The sequence below is a fragment of the Rattus rattus genome, chromosome 4 (assembly GCF_011064425.1).
Source record: "Rattus rattus isolate New Zealand chromosome 4, Rrattus_CSIRO_v1, whole genome shotgun sequence".
Taxonomy (NCBI): Eukaryota; Metazoa; Chordata; class Mammalia; order Rodentia; family Muridae; genus Rattus; species Rattus rattus.
The window spans coordinates 80,149,374-80,169,885 of record NC_046157.1 but is presented as its reverse complement, the minus strand read 5'-3'; the positions used below and the strand labels follow the sequence as shown (position 1 = coordinate 80,169,885).

The 20,512-nt window shown below is 46.3% G+C and overlaps 1 protein-coding gene across 1 annotated transcript in view; it reads left to right on the top strand.

Moving 5' to 3' along the window:
- Kif6 (kinesin family member 6) overlaps positions 1-20,512 on the top strand; it is a 290,218-nt gene that overhangs the window by 143,518 nt on the left and 126,188 nt on the right. The window contains exons 12-13 of the mRNA XM_032900532.1: positions 558-696; positions 4,246-4,461. Of these exons, the coding sequence (XP_032756423.1) occupies positions 558-696; positions 4,246-4,461 (355 nt within the window). The remainder of the gene's footprint in view (positions 1-557; positions 697-4,245; positions 4,462-20,512) is intronic.

Here is a 20,512-nt window from a genome sequence, read left to right as displayed (position 1 = left end):
GATTCCACTGAAGTCTATTTGAGTGAATAAATGAATTTTAAAAGGTCCCACCCCAGCATGAGTGAGATGGTGACACAGAAAACCTGCCTAGGCAAAGCTCCATGCATACCTTGTAGGTCACACTGCAAGAGTCTCCTCCCCTACAATAATTGTTTTCTGCTTTTTAACCTTGGAGGAAGGACCTTGTAAACCTTGCAAGTTTCAGGAACTTCCTGGGCCTTGGAAGTTTTGTTTGCTACTGACTTGTATTCATGAGTCATAGAGCCCCCTTCTTCACTCTAGGGGAGGGGGATACTTCAATCTTGAGTAAATACCTTTATAATAAGATAGGGAGAAGTCTATAGGAGATACTATTTGAAGAAGAATTTACCAGTTTTCAGGAGAGAGAGGAATGGGATAGGTATGAAGGAGGAAGAAAGCATAACCATCAAACTCAGTCATAGTCTGAAAGGCAAGGATAAGGGCATAGTGTATGTCCAGTGTATACTAGGAACAGCATATCAGCAAAGAAATTTAGAATATAGGTGTGGTCAGTAAGTTCTTACCCCAACTTGCAGAAGCTGCTGAATGACAAGAAGACCCTGGAGAACACTGTCTCCTCTGAAAGCACAACACAGCAAGCATGCCAAGAGCCATTGAAGGATGAAGAATACACAAAGCTCAGAAGTCTTCTCAAGCAGAGGGACAATGAGATCAGTATCCTTTCTTGGGGGAGATGAGTGACTCTCACTCTCCTGGTTTGGAAGGGGAATGAGCCTGTAGATGCCCTCCCTCCACAAAGCTACCACATATCTTGGTTATCCCAGCCTAACCCAGCCTGTGTCCCATTCACAGTGAACAGCGTCACTCCAGCAAAGTATGAGCAAACATCTTTAACCTGGAAAAAAAATGTACATGTGTGTATGTGGTGTGTGTGTGTGTATGTATGTGTCTGTGTGTGTGTGTCTGTGTGTGTGTGTCTGTGTGTGTGTGTCTGTGTGTGTGTGGGGGGGGGTGTGTGTATGTATGTATGTATGTATGTATGTATGTGTGTCTGTGTATGTGTCTGTGTGTGTGCATGTGTGTGTATGTGGGGTGTGTGTGTATATATGTATGTATGTATGTGTCTGTGTGTCTGTGTATGTGTTTGTGTGTGTGTGTGTGTGTATGTGTCTGTGTGTGTCTGTGTGTGTGTGTGTGTGTGTGTGTGTGTGCGTGTGTGTGTGTGTGTCCACACATGTGGAGGTCAGTTTTCTCCTTCTACTACATGGAACCTTGGAATCAAACTGAGTTCATCAGAACTCTTTTCCAGATGAGCCATCTTCCCAGCCATGATACAGTTATTCTTGCAAAGGACATTTCAGATCTCTGAATAGTCGCATCTCTTAACACTTAACTGTTGTTTAAATATCTTTCGGTTGCTCTGTTCTGAGATCGGAACCAGTAAGTTAGCTGGTTATCTTTAGCCAGCTGACCAGACACCATGCTGACTACAGTCTCATCGTGTCCCAGAGTTTGTGGCTTCTGTGTGGGTGAAATTCAGAAGATGTCTGAGAAAAGATGGCGTACAGTCTTTAGTTTATGAAAAGCAGAGAGGTTGGCTTAGATGTAACTTTTTACTTAAAAGCCAGATCTCTTGTCCCGAGTCCCACATACAGATGTTTCCAAATTAGGAAGCAAGCAGAGTTTGCGTGCTCAAGACAGAATTTTCCTCAGCTCCTAGAGGAAGCATCTTCTGGGTGCTGAAGGCCATGGCTGCTGGTGGGTGCAGGTGCTGCCTCCCATTGCAGACAGAAGGTCCGAAGAGTCCCAACAGGGCTGCTGGGACCGCAGGACTCCGGGGCGTCTCCTCAGCGCCGCTCCTCATTGTTACCTTTCAATCTTCTGGTAAAAGACTGGACACTTTCATGACATTTACAACCTTTAGACACTCACAGGGAGTAATACATTTGCCAAAAGTTTATAAATGTATTTTAATCGTTTTTTAAAAAAAAAAACCTTACAAAGACACTTTAAGTGCAGCTGTTGTGCAAGCTACACAGGGGTTGGGGAGATGGCTCAGCAGTTAAAAGTGCACACTGATTTTCCAGGGGATGGACACAGGCCTGGGGCCATCTCCAACATGGGGTTAGGGACCCATGAGCAAATATATCCTGCTGTCTGTTCATGTTTTGTACATCTCTTGAGAATGTGTATAGAGGCTAGAAAGGTGGCTTGGTGATTCAGAGCACATGCTGCTCTTCTTGGGAGCCATGCTTGTCTCTCCGCAGTCATGCCCCAGCACCCACACCAGGTGCTGGACAATCACCTGCATCTCCAATGCTAGGGGACCTGAAGCTCTCTTCTGACGTATGCAGAACCAGCACAGACACACAGACACAGAACACACAGACACACACACACACACACACACAGATACACACACACACAGACACAGACACACACAGATACACACACACAGATACACACAGACACACACAGGCACAGACACACACACAGACACACACACACAGAGAGAGACAGAGACAGAGAGAGACAGAGAGAGAGGTGATGGGGTGGGGGATGGTGGGCGGGGAAGGATGGGGTAGGAGAAGCTCACGAGGTTAAAAACCAACCCAAACAAAGTTGACGAACTGCCTCATTAGCCTCAGCCTCTAATTTTAGTTGAGTCTTAGCAGACCCCATGTCAAATTCAAGTCAGTTTTAGCTACTTTATTATCCAGCCAGTAATACTAAGTCCAACTGCAAATTACACCCCCACACACGCCCTTGTCTCCAAGTGCCGCCCACAGTGTTGTCACCCCTGCGTTCCTTCCCTTTTTCCTACCCCATCCATCTCCAGGGATGGCCTCAGCCCTGGCCCTAGCCCCAGTTCCTGCTTCTTTTCTTGGCTTTGATCCTAGACTGGGATCTTCCTGCTAAACACTCCTACCAACCTCTCAATAGTCGCCACGGCTTAGGAGGATCTGTGTGTTGAGGACAAATGAAATGAGATGTGACAGAGAGGGTCCAGTCCAGGCTGTGTGTGTGTGTGTGTGTGTGTGTGTGTGTGTGTGTGTGTCTGTGTGTCTGTGTGTCTGTGTGTCTGTGTGTCTGTGTGTCTGTCTCCACCGTCTTCACTGTTCTGAATCCCATATGGCTGTTCAGGTGGGTGGCATCCGATGCTTCACACTGTGAATGAGTCACTCAAGTCAAGGTTCCTTCATACTGAGGCTTGGATTCAGAATGGTGTCATGAAAGGAGACAAGGGGCCAGTGTGAGGGCACCTGCCACCAAGCCTGGCAACACGAGTTCAACACCCCGAGTTTACCTACTGGGAAGAGAGGACAAACAGATACTCTGAGACACCTCTTGTATTTTAATGGAATGGAAGGCACACTGGGTGTTCTAAGGGGAAAATGGATTGGCCAGCAAGAAATCAACAAGTCGAAGCTCAAGTCTGAGGAGCAATATGGAGGTTGGATTGTTCCCATGATACTTGCTCAAAACCATGTGTAACCTAGGCCCCTCCCCCTCCGTTCTGAGTAGCAGTCTTCTCTCCTGCCCCTGGGTTTTCTGAGACTCCCGTGTACATGAGTGTGCATGTGCACACATGCTCTTCTTATAATGCCTGCCTCAATCACTCTCCGTCTTACAGTTAGAGGGTCACTCGCTTGAACCTGGAGGTTGCCAATTTGTCTGCTCACACTGGCCAGAAAGCCCCATGTGTTGTCCTTGCTCTGCCTCCCAGAATTGGTGACAAGCAGCTTCCTCTTCCGTGCCCAGCCCTTTTCATGGATGTTGAAAAGAAGACAGGGTCTTACCTAGCCCAGGATGTCCTCACAGTCACTAAGTTGACAAAGATGGTCTTGGATTTCTGGTCCTCCTACCTCGAGTGTTGGGATTATGGATATGCACTGCACCATCTGGCTCCTTGTGGTGCTGGGGCGAACTCCGGGCACCATGTATGCCTGGTGAGCACCCTGCCAACCCAGATGCTTGGCCAGGCTTGCCTTTCTCCTTTGCCATACCAATGTCGGTCAGCCTTTCAAAGGTCTTTCCGTTTGATAGCTTCCGTATCACTGTGGCACAATGATGGCTGATTCCCTCCTAAGCTGCGGACAGCTGCACATGCAAATTCAGGGAGCATCTGTGTCCCTGTGGCCAGTCTGCACCAAAGGGCGCTAGTTACGATTATCTGGTTGGAGGACAGTATTTGCTTTAGGAATTTTTGTCTAATCATGATCATCTCTCAGGAGCCACTGAATCCTTAAATCAGATATTTAGATATCCTGGTCAATATGTTAAAAAAGGAAAAGAAGAAAACTCAAGATGCCCTTCAGTATTCAAGCACAGAGAAAAGCGAAGCTAGGCCACCTCCGAACTCGCCCTTCATTGCTGGGAGCCCGGCAGGTCAGAGGACATCATTCTCCTCTTCCCTGAGCCAGACCCAGGACCTCAGCGTCTACAGGCACAGATCCAGCTTGCTCCACAAGAAAACAGGTGGGTTGACGACATTTCCAGTATTCCTCATTGTCCGTGATGGGTTTCTACATCACACCTGACGAAGGTTCCGATGATGTGTTTGTTAGAATTACGTTTTCAAGTGAAATACTTGTTTTCCGAGCTCAGGAGTGAGTGAGGAAGAATCGGGTAGATCATGGCAGCCTTGGATGTGGCATGAGACGAGTCTGCATACAAGTAGAGATGTTAGCTTCAGAGAGGGGGATGAACCCCTTTCTGTGACAGGCAAGCAAGAATGAGGTCCACATTGTGGCACCAATGTGAAGATGTTGTCAGTACCCAAGTAAACTGTCCACGGCCAAATAACTTTAACACACCAATACAGCTTTTATCAAAGGCTGATTTAAAAAAAAAAAAAGCAGAACTATGAGGTCATAGGATTCCCCAGGGTTGAGCTCAGCCTTGGTTGCACTTTCCTTTCCTGACTTTCAATGGAGGTATCGGTAAGGCTTCTAAAGAACTCATTAGACGCCCAGTCTCCTTTGTGTTCATGAGGCGTTTGCAGACCAGCATGTAGTCACATGACTGAGCTTGGCCTGGACCCTGAGAATATGAAGGGTGGTGCAGAGGAGTAGACAGTGCCCCTTTTTGGCCAAACGAATGGAGAGAGCCCCCTGTTGGCTATGTAAGATAGCATTTCCTGTGCACAAATTTGCTTAGAAACCCTTTGAGGCGTCTAGCCTGGGCACGTTAGAAGTTTGGTGCTAGGCCTGTTAGTTTTATCTGTCAACTTGCCACATCCCAGAATGACCTGGGAAGACGTCCTCCATTGAAGAACTGTCTAGACCGGGTTAGCCAATACTCTAGGCCACACCGTATTCCTACAGGCCCCAGGGGAATGTCTCTGTAAGGGCTTGTCTTGATTCCTTTGACATGGTTTCCAGTGTACGCTTCCTCAGGACTACAGAGATGTGTTGTGAGAGTGAGAACGCTGCCCCTGAGCAGGGGGAGCGCCATTTTTGGTCTGCACCCTGGGCTGTGTAAGAGTGAAGGACGCTAGAGAGGGACCAAGCGAGGTCTCCAGCAGTGCATTTGTCCTCTCTGCTCTGACTGGGGCCTGATGCTTACAGTTCACGCCTTAACTTCCCCACAGCATCGGGGAAGCAGGGGATTGTGAAGAGGGAAACACTGCCTTCCCCTTGGCGCTTTTGGTCAGGATAGACTGTCACAACAGAATTGAAAGCCGCGTAGGCCTTCTCTAAGCAGCGGACTTCGGTTATCACAGACAACATCAAGTAACGTGGAGATGGACGTTGTGAAATCTCACCCCTGCGTCTTTGGTTCCGCATCACCTTGCCTCAGTTAGTCCTTCCACGGCACGGCAGCGTGGTTTCCATGTCCTAGGGAAACGACAGTGTGTTTGTAAGAGTGAGGTGACTGGTTCCTCTCTGACACTGATTCCACACAGCCCTGCTACGTTCTCTTTATTGGTTGGAATCAAATGGGGGCAGGGCCTGGACAGGTGAATCCTGTAGTTGACCTATCCGTTCAGAATGTTGGCTGTCTTGCTGGTACAAGCACACACTTGGTCGTAAGCACAGTGCTATTTGCTATTGTTATAAGCACAGTTTGCTCCACCCTTGTATGTACAAGTTACTAGGCTAAATTCTTGACCTGAATTAACTCATTTAATCCTTATCCAGTGAGGTAAGTTTTCCTTTTGCCCCAAGTTAAAGATGAGGACATGCATAAACAAATGCAATCTTTGACCTTAGAGTAATTACAGACCAACAGAGCAGAGTCACCGAGGGAACAGGTAGTAGGACCATGTCAGAGAAAACCAGAAAGATCCAGAAGGGCTTTCAAGAGTAAGATGCATGTGGGGGAGTACTCCAATGAGAGGGAATCCATTGTTTGGTGATTCGCCAGTGCCCCTGTGGGATCTAGGACATGGGAAGGTCAGATGAGGTTGGCCTGTGCAGAACAGACCAACAGAAGGCATTGAGACTCATGGCCAGTTCCAAGGTCACATAGTCTAGGCCAGAGCCTGGAAATGCTAAGAGAGGGGTGGGCATTCTAAGTGTTAAGAAATGGGAATACACAGGGCTTGGTAGCACAGAGGCCGTGGAAAGTCCGGGTATGTCAGTGCCTGTGACAGTCTCTGCCACGTGAGAAATGTCTTTCCTGGCCCGTGTTGACGTTTTGACCATCATGAACGTGTGTCAGCACCTGTGCTCTTGGAACCCAGAGAACGGTATCCAGAGCGTGGCACTGTGGCCAGAGCGTGGCACTGTAGCTCGCTTGCTGCATATTATGAGCCACAGGAAACTGGGAAGCCACAGAAACAATTCCCTTCCTAACCGTATCCTGTTCTAGTTCCTATTTCCTCTCTCCTCCGAGGCAGGCCACAGAACCTAGAACCCCTCCCTCCAAATGCCACTCATGAAACTTAAAACCGGCCCCTCGATTACTCATGAAACAGCTGGCCGTGGGGAATTCCCTGGCTTACCTTGCTGGGCTGGATCATACGACCTTCCCTAAAAAGGAGGTTCTGTCCTCTACCTCGTGGGAAGAGAGACCACAAAGGGAGGCCAAGAGGAGTGCGAGCATGCACTGCCCAGTTAGCTTCCTCACCCAGCCCGTTACACCAGACAACGCGTAGCCCAGTCACCTGTCTACGAAGCTGAACGTTAAAGGAGCCGACTTTATCTAGGTCTTTGGATCTAAGTCTTCCTTCTGAAGACTCCTTGACCACACAAAAGTTGGCTTAAAAAAGCTGCTCCCCTTCTCTTTTTCTACTCTATCTTTCGTTGTAGGGGAGTCGCTGGTGGCCATATGACAGGTGAGGAAACGTGTCCTATCCTCCTTCCCTACACCAGTCAAGCTGAAGGCTAGCTTCAATCCCCATGGAGGAATACCATTCATAGTGAATGGAGTTCTAACTTCTGAACTGTTGTGTGTATGAAAAAATGGACTCAGATTCACCAACCCAACCCTAGCTGTGGGCTAGACTTTTTGAATGTGGATTTCTTCTTTCTGCACCATCTCCCCCCCTCAGAATGATTCTCCCCACGGCGTCTCATGCTCCTCCCTCCCCTTATAATTATAGTCAACTTTTCCAAGGCCTCACCCCTCCCTTGATCTTGCCACTGAAATGGACCACAGTTTTGTTTGGAAAACAAATTAAGTTTACTTGAATTGAAAACGTCTGAAAGAAAAAAAAAGTACAAGAGCAATTGTTTTCAGGGTCCAAGAACAAATGAGGTCAAAGCGTTGGAGAGGGGCCTCCAGTCTGGAGTGCTTTCGAGTCGTCTTAACGGCCATTGGCTGGAGTTCCAGGAGAATAGTTAACGGGAGTGAGCTGACAATGGTCTGACAGTGCTCTAAGCTTTTGGGGAAGGGTTGGCAGGGGGCAGACTTTATTGTCTGGCAAAGACTACAAGTAGGAGTAAAAAGTGTGCAGGAATTAGAGTCGCGGAGCAAGCGCCCTGGAATGGGATCCTTGATTATGTTTCAGATCCTGGGAGCCGATTAGATGTTTGGGACCACAGGGGCTGAGAAGCTTATGTAAACTAAAGCATATTCAAACGAATCAATAAGGCTGCTGGTATGGAAGTTTTTCTGTCTTGGGAAGGTGTCTAATGCAGATTTGGTCAAACCGGCTTAGAAAGTATGGTCAAATGTGCCCGTCTTCCATTCTCTTCCACTCACCTCTGAAGTCTGCAGAGCCTGCGCACCTTTGAATTAGAAAGTGGGGCTGGATTTACTGCTCCCTGGAGAATCCTGAGGTCACCGTCCAAGCAGCCGGTCAGGTGGGAGAGAGTCAAGGATCTGGGGTTTGAGTTGTTGACGTGGAGACTGAATGTCTATTGTGGTTTCCTCTGAAAGACCAGAGGGTTTGTTCAGACTCAGTTTGGAGAGTTACACCATTCCCTCATGAGGCCAGGGATGTGGCTCGCTTGATAGAGTGCTTGCCTAGCGTGCGCAAAGCCCGATTTCCATCTGCAGCACCTCATTAAACCAGCTGTCTGGGATGGGGTGGGTGTTAGGGGTGAAAAAGAATGCCTTAGCACTTAAGAGCTTACATTGCTCTTCCAGAGGACCCAGGTTTGATTCCTAGCACCCACTGAGCAGGTCACATCTCTAACTCTAGCAGAAAGCCAAAGTCAAAGCGAAACAGCATGTGCCTGTTATCCCAGCACTGGTTGGGCAGAAGCGGGTGGATCCCAGGAGGTCACTGACCAGCCAGCCTAGCTGAGTGAGTGATCTCTAGGTTCAGCAAAAGTAAATCACGTTGCTAATAATAATACTGATGATGTTAATGATGATAATAGATGATGTTGTTGTCGGATGATGACGATGACGGTGGTGGTAGTGGTGATGATGATGACAATGATTTATGACGGTGGTGGTGGTGGTGGTGATGATGATGACAATGCGATGGTGGTGGTGGTGGTGTTGGTGTTGGTGGTGGTGGTGGTGGTGGTGGTGGTGGTGGTGATGATGATGATTATGATGTGGCGGTTCATGGTTAAGAGCATGTGAGTGTGTAGTATTCTTGTAGAGGGCCCAGCTTTGTTTCACATCCTCTTCTGGCCTATGAGGGAGCCTACATACATCTACACAAACCAAATTGTTCTCTTGAGACCAAAGCCTACTGTTTATAGTCTAGCTGTACCAAGTCCTCCGCTAAGTTAAAAAGAAGCACTCAAGGAGACACCAGTGGGGGCGAAAACCATCTTCATGCTTTCCAGAAAAAAAGGCATTCCTGCAGATCCCAGGACTCCCAGTCACGGATTACTCGGCCAAATCCTGGGGAAATGCATCTTTCAAACCCTTATTTGAAAGGTATATAGAGAGACGAGTAAATGAGGCCTGAACATGAAAGCCAGGAGGGAGAAAAGGTGACAGACAGATGCACAAACACACAGATGTCTGCCCTCAAGTCTGAGCACCCCAAGACTCTCATCCTAGTCTTTGTGAGCCCAGTGAGGTCTTATGAGGTTTTACCACAAACTTATGAAAAATGGCTTCTGTTTTGGTTTGGCTTGGTTTTGAAGGACGTTGACCTTTGTTGAGAATGAATTCCTGGAGTTTGGCTAGCTGCAGTGGACAACATGAGCTCTATATACCCTGTCCCAGCTAGCTTCTGTCACCTTGACACAAGCTAGAGTCATCTGGAAGGAGGAGCCTCAGCTTAGAAAATGCCACCCATCATAGTGGCCAGTAGGCAAACCTGTGGTGCATTTTCTTGACAGGCAATGAATGTGGGAGGGCCCAGCCCACCATTGTGGGATCTATAAGAAATTCAGCTGAGCAAGCCACAGGGAACAAGGCAATAAGCAGCATTCCTCCATGGCCTCTGTTTCAGTTCCTGCCTCGAGGTTCCTGTTCTATCTGCGTTCCTGTCCTTACTTCTCTCGGTGATAGACTGTGATTGGGACATATAATTCAAGTAAAATATTTTCTCCTCAAGTTGTTTTTGGTCACAGTCTTTATCACAGCAATATAAAGACAAAGACAAGCCCTGTCTGTCTGTCTGTCTGTCTACATCTATCTATGTCTATCCTTTTATATCTGTGTCTACTTACTTCTGTCTATGTCCACCTAGCATATCTCTCTCTCTCTCTCTCTCTCTCTCTCTCTCTCTCTATCAATCCATGTGTCTACCTATCTACTGATTGATCTTTTTTTGGAATCCGTGAGCACCTAGTCTAGTCTACCTGTCTAGTAGGAGCAATGTGTCAGTGGATAGAGCTGTCGTTCCACAGAGTGAAAGCTCAAGGAAAATGGCTGGCATGGCTCCCCAAAAAAGTAATCCAGGGCTAGGGAGATGGCTCTTTCGATAAAGTGCTTGTCTTCTGAGCACAAGGATGTAGAGATAATATTTTGTGATGGTATGGATGCATCACCTGTCAATTAAAAAGCCTATGGCCTATGGCTTATGCAAGAAAGAGAAGGTGGATGAAGAAATTCTCATCCAGGAGGAGAAAGGATTCTGGGGTAGAGCTAGGCATGGAAAGATCTACCCAGGAAGCTGTGAGGAGATGGACTCATGGCACCTGAGCACAGGTGACCAGCCCCGAGGCAGAGAGTAGGTTAAGATAAATGGGTTACCTTCACTTATGATTCTAGTCAGAGAAGAGTCTGGCTGTATTGTCAAAGTATTTGTAAATATGTTTGAGTCTGAATCTTGTTTCTGAGAGTACGAGGCTGGGAGGAAGAACCAGGCCTAACTTCTATCCCATGTTGGATGCTAATCTGTTGTAGTAATTTTTAATCTTAGTCAGGGGGTTCTACCTTGTCTTTGATCATTCAGTTCCTAGATAAAAGACACAGAACTTTTATATTTATAATAAGCCCACCAGATCTGGGCAGACATCTTCCCTCTGACCTATTAGAATCAACTTCCTCATCAGTAACCCGAGTTATAATTTGCCTGGTTCTGTCTGGGCCGCTCTAGCCAACCCTCATGGCCATGTTTTCATGGCTCACCTACCCCATGGCATTTTCTCCTCTCTCCACCCTCTACTCTCTTCATGGTCCTGCCTCAGACCCCAAGCCCAGGAACTGAAACCCAACTGCTCTCTTCTACTCAGCTGTAGGCTGCCAGCATCTTTAGTCAACAAATAGTTTCAAATCGATGCGAGTTTCAAATTCTTTCCTCGCTGGAGGCATCCAGGCCTTGGGGGCCAGTATTTGGCATTACCATACAGAGCAAGAGACCAAACCTCCACACAAGGACCTGAATGTATTCCCCAGAAACCACATTAAAAACTGTAAGTATTATAGTGCCCACTTGTAATCCCAGCAGTACTGGGGAGGAAGAGACAGGCAGATCCATCAGCTGTCTGAGGGATGGGCTACTAGGACTCATTTCTATAACAATAAAAACAGCTTTGTGGCTTCATAGATGTGTGCCATTCCTCAGCTAGAAGTTCAAACAATTGTTAGTAAGTCCCCCAAACTGATGGTTTCTACACATCTCTTCTGCTGAGAAGCCTCCACTGCGCCCCCTGGAGGTGGCACTGAGAAGCAGGGAGGTTTGTCCACTGTTCTCTTGGTTGAATCAAGCACACAGCTAGGTGTCCTTACACTTTGTATCCAACACTCTTCATTCTGTCCCTTCCCTCTGAGGGAAAGTCTTAAAAGTTCACCCCCTGAAGAGGGACACTCGTTACATCAAACACTAGTGCTTGCCTTCCCTGAAGTTTTAGGAACCCATTAACATCTTCTTTATCAAATTTGATTATCTGGGATTTACATCAAATTACATGTAAATGCTTTTATTAGTGTGTTCTGTATTTTGGAAACCAGTAGGCAGATCCTAATTTAGTTTCCTCAATAAGACTCAATTGAAACAGTCATGTTGGTGCACGCCTTTAATACCAGCACACAGGAAACAGAGGCAGGTGGATCTCTGTAAGTTGTGGGCCAGCCTAGTCTACACGTCAAGTTCCAGGCCAGCCAAGCTATGAAATGAGACTATCAAAACACAAAACAAAACAACAACAACAAAATCCACAAGCAAAACAACAAAAATCCATCTCTCAGCTGTCCTGACAGCACAAGCCAGAGTCTGTGACTCTGTTCCTATGATAGCCATGTCTATCTGTAGCTGTGCTACAGTTTACCACACAGACGCATGTGTGTGAGCTGGTAATTGTGACTGAAAACATCTGTCTCCACTCAGTGCATGGAAGGCCTGTTTCTGTCATACGGCCTTTGTAACTTCTGGGTCCCCTGATTGTCAACAACTGGAGCTTGATGAAGGTGTCTGTGACGTGCTGAATGGAGCTGTCTCACATGTTTGTAAGATTCATCAAATGAAAATGGAAAACATTCAATTAATCGGAACTCCTGATAAAGACGTGTTTTAAGTTGCATGGATCCTATGCAATAACACTTCTCCTAAAAAAAAAAAAAAATAGATTATCTGAAATTCGAAATTAACCAGGAGTCTTAACATTTCCCACAAAAAAATAAAAAATCCAAATCCTGGCTCCGAGCTTTGCCATACTGCTTCATTGCAGGAATTCACAAGTCATCTGTGATGGACCGCTGCATGGGGCTCAGTGACAGTGTTTGTCAGGCATGCACAGTGTTTTGAGTTCAACCTCTAGAACCAAGTGAAAAGACCTGTTCTGAAGGAGAAATAGGGAAGTCTACACAGTTGGAGTAGTGTGCAAATCCCATTTCTTTTTGGCAGATGACTGGAGTCGACCCTGACGTCATGTAGGCACCAAATGCTGCAACTTCTGATCTTCCTCCTTCTACCCCAGCCCAATTTTAATTTTCTGAAACAAGAGAAAAACAGGCAGATTCTAGCTCTGAACACTTCTCGAAGTTTCTCTTTACATATTTTGGTGACTTGCTGTGGGCCGCAGGCTGCATATGCTCTGTAGCACACTGGGAAAGCGTGCAAGGCACTGTTTGCCGGGCGGATCACTGTTAGTAGAAACTTTCCTGTGTGCCCTATCTACACAGACTCGTAATCAGAGGGTCAGCACCCAGTCTCTGCTGGGCCCCAAGGAACAAGTACCCCAACTGTCCACTCCAGTCTGACCATAGTCCTGGCTTAATCTGGGTGTTGATGGACTCCTTATCTTGTGACTGTCTTCCTAGAGCTGAGTCTTTTTCCTATGCTTGTTTCTGGAAGTAATAGCTAAGAATATACTGATATTAGAATTGACCATATAGTCCGCTCTACTGGGAGGGTTCCAGGTACCTGAAAACACTCCAAAGTTGCCAAAGCTGACAGGAGAAATGAAGTATTATTATTTGCACAAATACTCCATGGAAATACCAACTATGCTAATAACCAGCATGAAACTGGGATAGACCAGGGTCACCTATGAACAGCCCAAGGCAGAAAGGCTGAGTAGTCCCAGGGCCGAGTTTTTGGGGACAGTGTCAAATGCCTTAGAGAAGTTAGTGGATATAATGAATGCAGTGTCATTACACGCAAACACACACACACACACACACACACACACACACAGTTTTGCCCATTTTCACTCCTGAAAAAGCCAATTCAAAGCTCTCTCAAGCCATGAAGGCATGAGGTTCCCTCCTGTATTTGTGCCATTGAGACACTTACATTATCTCTTTTTTAGGGGTTTTCTATCTTTTTTAAAAATTGTAAAAAAATTATGTAGGTTTGTGCATGCCTGTGTACGGATATGCACGTGATACAAACGTCTGCAGAGGCCTCCGAACCCATGCGGCTGGAGCAGCATTTGTGAGCTACCCATTGTGGGTTCAGGAAATCAAGCTCATGTCCTGTCTAAGAGCAGTACGCGTTGAGCCATGTCTCCACTTCTGGGTGTTTCATTTCCACAAAAACAAAACACTTTTCGAATAAGGCTTGAATGATGTTTTATGAGACTGGAGTGACTTCACCCACAAATTCAACCAACCGAGTGAGTTGGCCATTTGGAGAAAAGTCCTTAACAATTTACATCACCCTTCATGGCCAGTCACCATGCAGTAACATAGCAGTTATAAAGTCTAAGCATGTAATGGTACCCCTTTGTTCATAGGAATTTGTATCAGTGTTCACAAGCTAACACCTAAGCGGTTCCCTTCATGAAGCTGTACACATAAGTCCCGTGTCTCTCACAGTCAAACTCTCCGTGAAATACATCATTCTCCAATTTTGATGTAACCTGAGAAAGAGTAGGCCTAACCATTAGCCTGCAATGCTAGGGATAGCAGCACGACTAAATCATATCAATCACAGCTGTGCACAAATACCGCAGGCACGTACTGCACACGGCCCCTCCCACACTGACACAGCACACGGGTGCACACCAGCTCCCCCGGTTCATTGAGTCTTTCTCCTGCATCCTGTTTCATTCTGTTCTTCCCGGAGTACAAAATCATCCTGCTGCATGTGTGATGGAGAACTATCTGAAAGATAGATTCCCTAGTTCATAGGTTCAATTCCAATCCATTCAACTCCTTTAAGACCGGCCGCCCTTGGTGGTTAAGTATGGACATCTCTCTTGTCTCCTGTGGCTCCATGATACCTCTGACCCACCGGTTCCACAGCATAAGCAGAACTGGCATGGCTGTCAGCCGCAGGAGATGATGGGAAAGTTAACATTTTATCTAATGCAGTTCTTTGTGACTTCTTCGCCCAGGCTCAGGGTAAGTTTTCTGATAACATCGTGCAGGGCAGGAAATGTAATTTAGCACTCGATTGCTCTCTCTGAACTCACCAAGTTCTGTTAAACTTACTGTGTCAGCTGGGGTAGACAGCAGACAGGCTCTTTTTCAATCTTTCTAAGCAGAAGTAAAACCCTAATTGATGACCGTATCATTTCCTAACTTCCTTGTTCATTACCTCTCCCCACTCTAATTACACATCCAGCATGGGGTAATCAATTCTTGCCATTAGCAAATGGAACCCACAGGAGCCCATTATCCCCGCGCCCATGGCTTCAGTGCTCAATTTGCCATTTCTGCGGGATAGCTTTGTTTTACAGTAGATTGGCACTAGGTCTGAGACCCTGTTTTTCACCAAGCAGAAGCGGGCGATCATGCTGTCACTGCTGTGTGATGTGTTCAAGGGAAGACATTGCCCTCAGCCTGTGCGTCCCACAGGCACCAAAAGTTGAACCTGTAAGACGGGCGTGGTTGTTTAAATGAGAAGAGATCCCAATTGGTGACATTTTAGGGGAGATTTGGGGATGCAGCCCTGCTGGGGGACGTCTGTCACTAGGGGTGGGTTTTGAGATTTCATAACCCTGCCCCGCTTCCAGTTTGCCCTCCCTGCTTTACGCTTGCGGTTGAAGATGCGGTTTCCTCAGCTTCTGGTCTGGCCACTGTGCCTGCCTGCCATAGCTCCTCACTAGAATGGAGCCATCTCTCTGAAACCATAAGCCCAAATAAAATAATAACTGAATATAAAAAGAATAAAAATAATATTATTAATAATAATGTATTATATGTGAGCATAATATATTATTAATCACATCATGATACTATATAATTATCATTAACGATATATTAATGATGAATAATGTTAATAATTAATGCAAATTGATAATTAATGTCAATTGTTGGTATTGTTAATAATATTATAATGATATATTAATGAATATAATATTTCCCTCTATAAGTTGTTTTGAACATGGTGTTTTCATCACAGCAACAGAAAACTAACCAATATTGCAGTCACTGGCTTCCTGTTGCAGTTACATCAGATTTTTCAGCCATACTCACTGTTGCCCTCCCCTTCCAACATATCCCCATCACTGCCCCAAGCAAAAGCCCGTTGTAAAGGCCGAGGCGCTCTGACCCAAGTAGCCCTCCTTCCCTGAGTCTGAAATCGACTCTGCGTTGTTTCCTTTTGGATAAATGAGATCAACACCTTGGAAAGGATAACCAAGAGCTGTGCGTTGTGCCTCACCTCTGTAATTGCAGCACCTGGAAAGCTGAGGCGGTGGTGTTACCACAAGTTGGAGGTCAGCCGGGGCTATAGAGTGAGTTTCAGACCAGCCTGGGCTACATTGTGAGAACCTGTCTCCAAGTTTACAAATGGAAACAAAAATGACCTGAAGTGTAGGCAAACCATCACGTACCTCGGGTGTTTCCTCTGGCCGGATATGTAGGTAGCATGGGATCCACAGGACAGACCGCGTGTTCTGTAGTCACCTGACAAGCAGGAGTGCCATCCAGCATAAGGCGGGGCATGGTGGAGTACAGCAAGGGGGCGGGGTTGGAGGGAAAGGATAAAGAAGGGGGGAGGAGGAGGATGAGGGGACAGGAGGGAAGGAGGAAGAGGAAGAAGAGGGGAAGGAGGAAGAGGGGGAGGGGAAGAATGAGGGAGAGGGGCGGAAGAGGAGGGGGAGGAACCTTATCCCGGAATGCTGCTACTCTCACCTTCCTAAGGAGCCTCCCAGGTGCTTCACTATGCACAGTCCACATCCCACATCCACTGCTGGGGTTCAAGGAGCCAGGAAGAGCAGGAAGCAAGCACCTGTTCTCCAGGAAGTGATCCGGAAAGGAGTAAACATACCAGAAAGCTGGCCCTAGGTTACCGTCTGCAGTCAGTTCAGGATTACAGGAGTGTGCTGTCTATGTGGTGACTGCCTAGCAAAGGAAAGTCACAGGAAGTGCTATCCTTAATTTTGCAATTGATGCTTGCAACACTTGCCTTTTAAAAAACAAAAGCACTACAAATACGTTTCCTGAAATTTTACCTTAATCTTCAAGTTTATTACCTTATTTTTAACTACTATTTTAAAAACATATTTTTATGAATTGGTACATAAATGTAGAAATATATATCATTATACATAAATAATCAATATAAATCTAGTTATTAATATTACATAAGTGTATGCCTATAATTATGTGGCTTTATTCATGTGAATATATATAGAAATATAAATAATATAAATATACAAGTAATATTAATATTTATATTTATAATTTATTTTTAAGTAATCAACAATTAAGCCTACCAGTTATATATTACTTGAACATATGTAAATTTTGCACATAAATGTGTCATCTGTATATATAAAATTTGGTACATATATTTATCATCTGTATATATAAAAACCTATGCTGTAGGCTGGAGAGATGGCTCAGCCGTTAAGAGCACTGACTGCTCTTCCAGAGGTCCTGAGTTCAATTCCCAGCAACCACACAGTGGCTCACAACCATCTGTAATGGGGTCTGATGCCCTCTTCTGGTGTGTCTGAAGACAGCTATGGTGTACTCATTTAAAAAAAGCCAAACAAACAAAAAACCCTCTGTGCTGTAAGGCTGAGGAGACAGCCCATGGCCCTGGATCTCAGTCCTCTCTCTTCCCACACAGACCAGCTTTGTGCTCTGCCTGTTGTTGGCACTGAGCATGTGCAGTAGGATTTACTGACAGCATATGATTGGCTCTTTCCACAGCCCCTGCTGGGTCCTGTTCTCTGTAGAGATGGGTGATGATTCCATTTTCTGAGTGCTTAGCAACTCTGGTTTCCAATTCATATTTCCTTTCCCCACTTTTCCATTTGTCTTTCCTTCTGTGGGCCCCTGATCCGGCCACAGGGCTTGAATGTACCGCTATTCCTTTTATCTAAAAGGGGAAGTCCCACTTTCAGAAAGGGTGCCAGGCAAAGTCCCTTCAGTGACTTGATTTTAAGACAATTCTTCTTGTATATTCAGTTAGCATCACCTCTTCCTCCATAATCTTGTTTGAATACCTTTGCTAGAGTGACTGCAACAGCCATGTGCAAACCATACTGAATGCAATCATTTGTGTATTGTCTATGGCTGGTTTTGCAACTACAGAAATAGGTACGGTAGATGCAACAGACACTATTTGGCACACAAGAGAACACCCTATGTTCTTCTAGGCCTTTTACAACAATTTTTAAAAACTGGGTTCTAGAAGGAATTTTAAAGCAGGTGAGACTTGTCTGGGGCCGTCTGCCGCCTCTGTACTGTTACAGCCTCTGTTGTTGGAGGGTGTCTTGTCTTTCCTCTTCCCTGCCCTCTAAATGGCCGGTTCTCCCCATCCCTCCCTCTACCACTAAGGGCGAAGAATCTCTGACCTGGTGGATGCTCTGGAGGGAGGAACTAGGGCTTGTGAGCAGACGGCAAGGCTCGGCTGTGAGAGCTTTTGCAGAGGAGTCTGCAAATGGAGGCTGGCAGGATCTTGGAATGGGTGAAGAGAAGGGTCTTAGAGTCTGTGATGACTAGCAGGTCTCAAAGCGCCTGATCTCAGCTCTTCCAGGCACTGGTAAACATGGGCTACACTACTGAACAATTAACAGACTGGTTTCCTGTTAACTCCTCACTGGTTCTTACGTGTCCTTGATAAAATAGCGCCCCTCCTCCCCCATCTTCCACCTTCTTGGTTTATGGGATAGAAACCACCTTTAAAGATAACAGCCAGGAATACACTTGTTGGGAAACTCGGTGTCTTTCTGGTCATGGATGGCCCATCAAATGTTTCCTAGATGGTCGATTACAGAAGAGGCATGGGGTGGGGGTGGGCTGTGTTGTAATGGGGAACTGGAGCTGGGATCTATACAAAGAACATTATGGGATAGTTAGCACGCTTGCCTGCCTGATAGCAGGGAGAGGAAGGGGTAAGGACAATCCAAAGTGACTGTCACTAAGGGTGACATAGCTCACTTTCAAAGGTCTGAAATGAGCTAGGGTTCCTAGCAGTCTAGGATCAATGATTAAGAACCCTGAACACTGAGCGAGTGGTGACTGATCGTAAATGGACTCAATCACCAGTCCCTGCCCCCTCCTCTCTGCACACAAACCATCTACCCAGGATGCTGGGAAGTTGAGGCCAGCGCCTGTCAGAGGGCTGCCATTCCTAGGGTAGTCCTCAGCCTCAGCTAATGACAGCAGACTTTCACAGCACTGACAGCTAGACCAAACTCACGGCTAACAGACCTGTTTTTCTTGGAAGTGAAGACCTTTGAGCGGGAGGCTGGGTAGGTGGCAGGGTAGCTCTGACTCAGCGTGCTGGCCGGGCAGCGCCAGGTGTTTATGTTGGACTAGGGCCTGCAGCTGACACTTTGGCAGACTGGTGCCTGTCACTGAAAAACGTAGAGAAAGTGCAACAGAGAGGTGATACAGGATGGAAAGTTTTCCATTTTTAGTGCAGCCCCCACTGGAGGAGCCAGAAGCAGCCACTGCAGAAGGAGCCAAGTCACCTACAGTTGTAGAAAACACGGTGTTAGAATCTTGATTTTCTGACCCCGGCAATTCATCTATCACAATGTCTGTCTTGTAAATCTGGTACGAGCGTCAGAGACTTTTAAAGTAGTTTTGATCAAACTACTTAATCAGCACTAGAAATCAAAGCAGAGTCCATTCGCTTGCTAATTTTCTAAGGCATCTCAAAACTTTACAGATACGTTTTTGAAGCAAAACCAAGTCAAGCCTGTACTCCTCAGGCCTTGGCTCAGTTGAGGTGTACAATTAGTGCATGTCTGCTTGTCATTCTGAGTTCAAAGTGAAAGGGTGAATGGTTAAGTGACTCCTGTCAGCAGTAGACATTGAACACAATGGAGCGACTTCCGCATAGAGATGACCCTCCCCGAATGGATTAAAATCTCTACCATCATCTTCTAACTTGAAAATGAACAGCTTGCTCTCAACTTTACTTCTCAGGGGTCTAGACCCTGTGATTCCCAGGAAGAATAGGAAGTGATTTATCTCCAGGGTTTCTGCAAGTCTCAAGTGTGCGTTAATAGTAGTGGAGGCTGTAAAAAGAGGAAATGAAATTTTTGGAAACATGGGTGGGTCTGAGAAGTATTATATTAAATGAGGTGACCCGGACTCCAGAAGCATTGTCTTGCTAAAGTACAGGTGTTAACTTTAAATGGTTGTGTGTGTAATGAAGGTGTGTGAGAGTGGGCATTGACTATAAAGCCAGACAGGAGACCAGGAAGGGAGACCAAGAGGTTTTGAGAAAGGGGAGGAGGCAAAAGGACAAGTGACAGGAAGTGGAAAGGCCAAGGGGGCTGGGAAGATAACATGGCAGAAGAGAAATGCCACAAAGAGATGGAATTCTTTACATCCTAGTAAAAAAATCAATTAAAAATAACGACTGAGCAGAGAATGTAGCCAAGAAAATTTACTAATTCTCTCAGAATCTCCGTTCTGATAGGGCCATCTCAGCTCCCTGAAACCCAAGGTCTAAATGTGGCAGGCTCTCTCTCTCCTGCCGGCTTCCATCCATCCTGTGGTCAGTCAGCAAATGAAGTGTGGCTTAACATGGAAGCCCCTGGGTCGTTAGGTAGATCTCTCTCAGTCAATGGTGGGCACTGGGGCCAAAATGTAACTGGATATGGATTATGTGGGATTTGCAGAAACAGAGTAGACTGCTTAGGGGTTTCGTGTGAAGGAAAAGAAGAGGAATGGGCTGACATCTTGAAAGGGAGAGTGGAAGAGGTCATTAGGACAGGGAGACAGTTTGCAGAAGCTCAGGTTCCACCAGACCACAGCAGCCAGGGACTCTCTGCCTGCATCTCCCAGCCACCTCTTATTCAGGAGTCCCTGGGCCCCTGTGGTGTCTCCCACATTAATTTTTAGCATGCTTAAAGAGCAGTCTGTG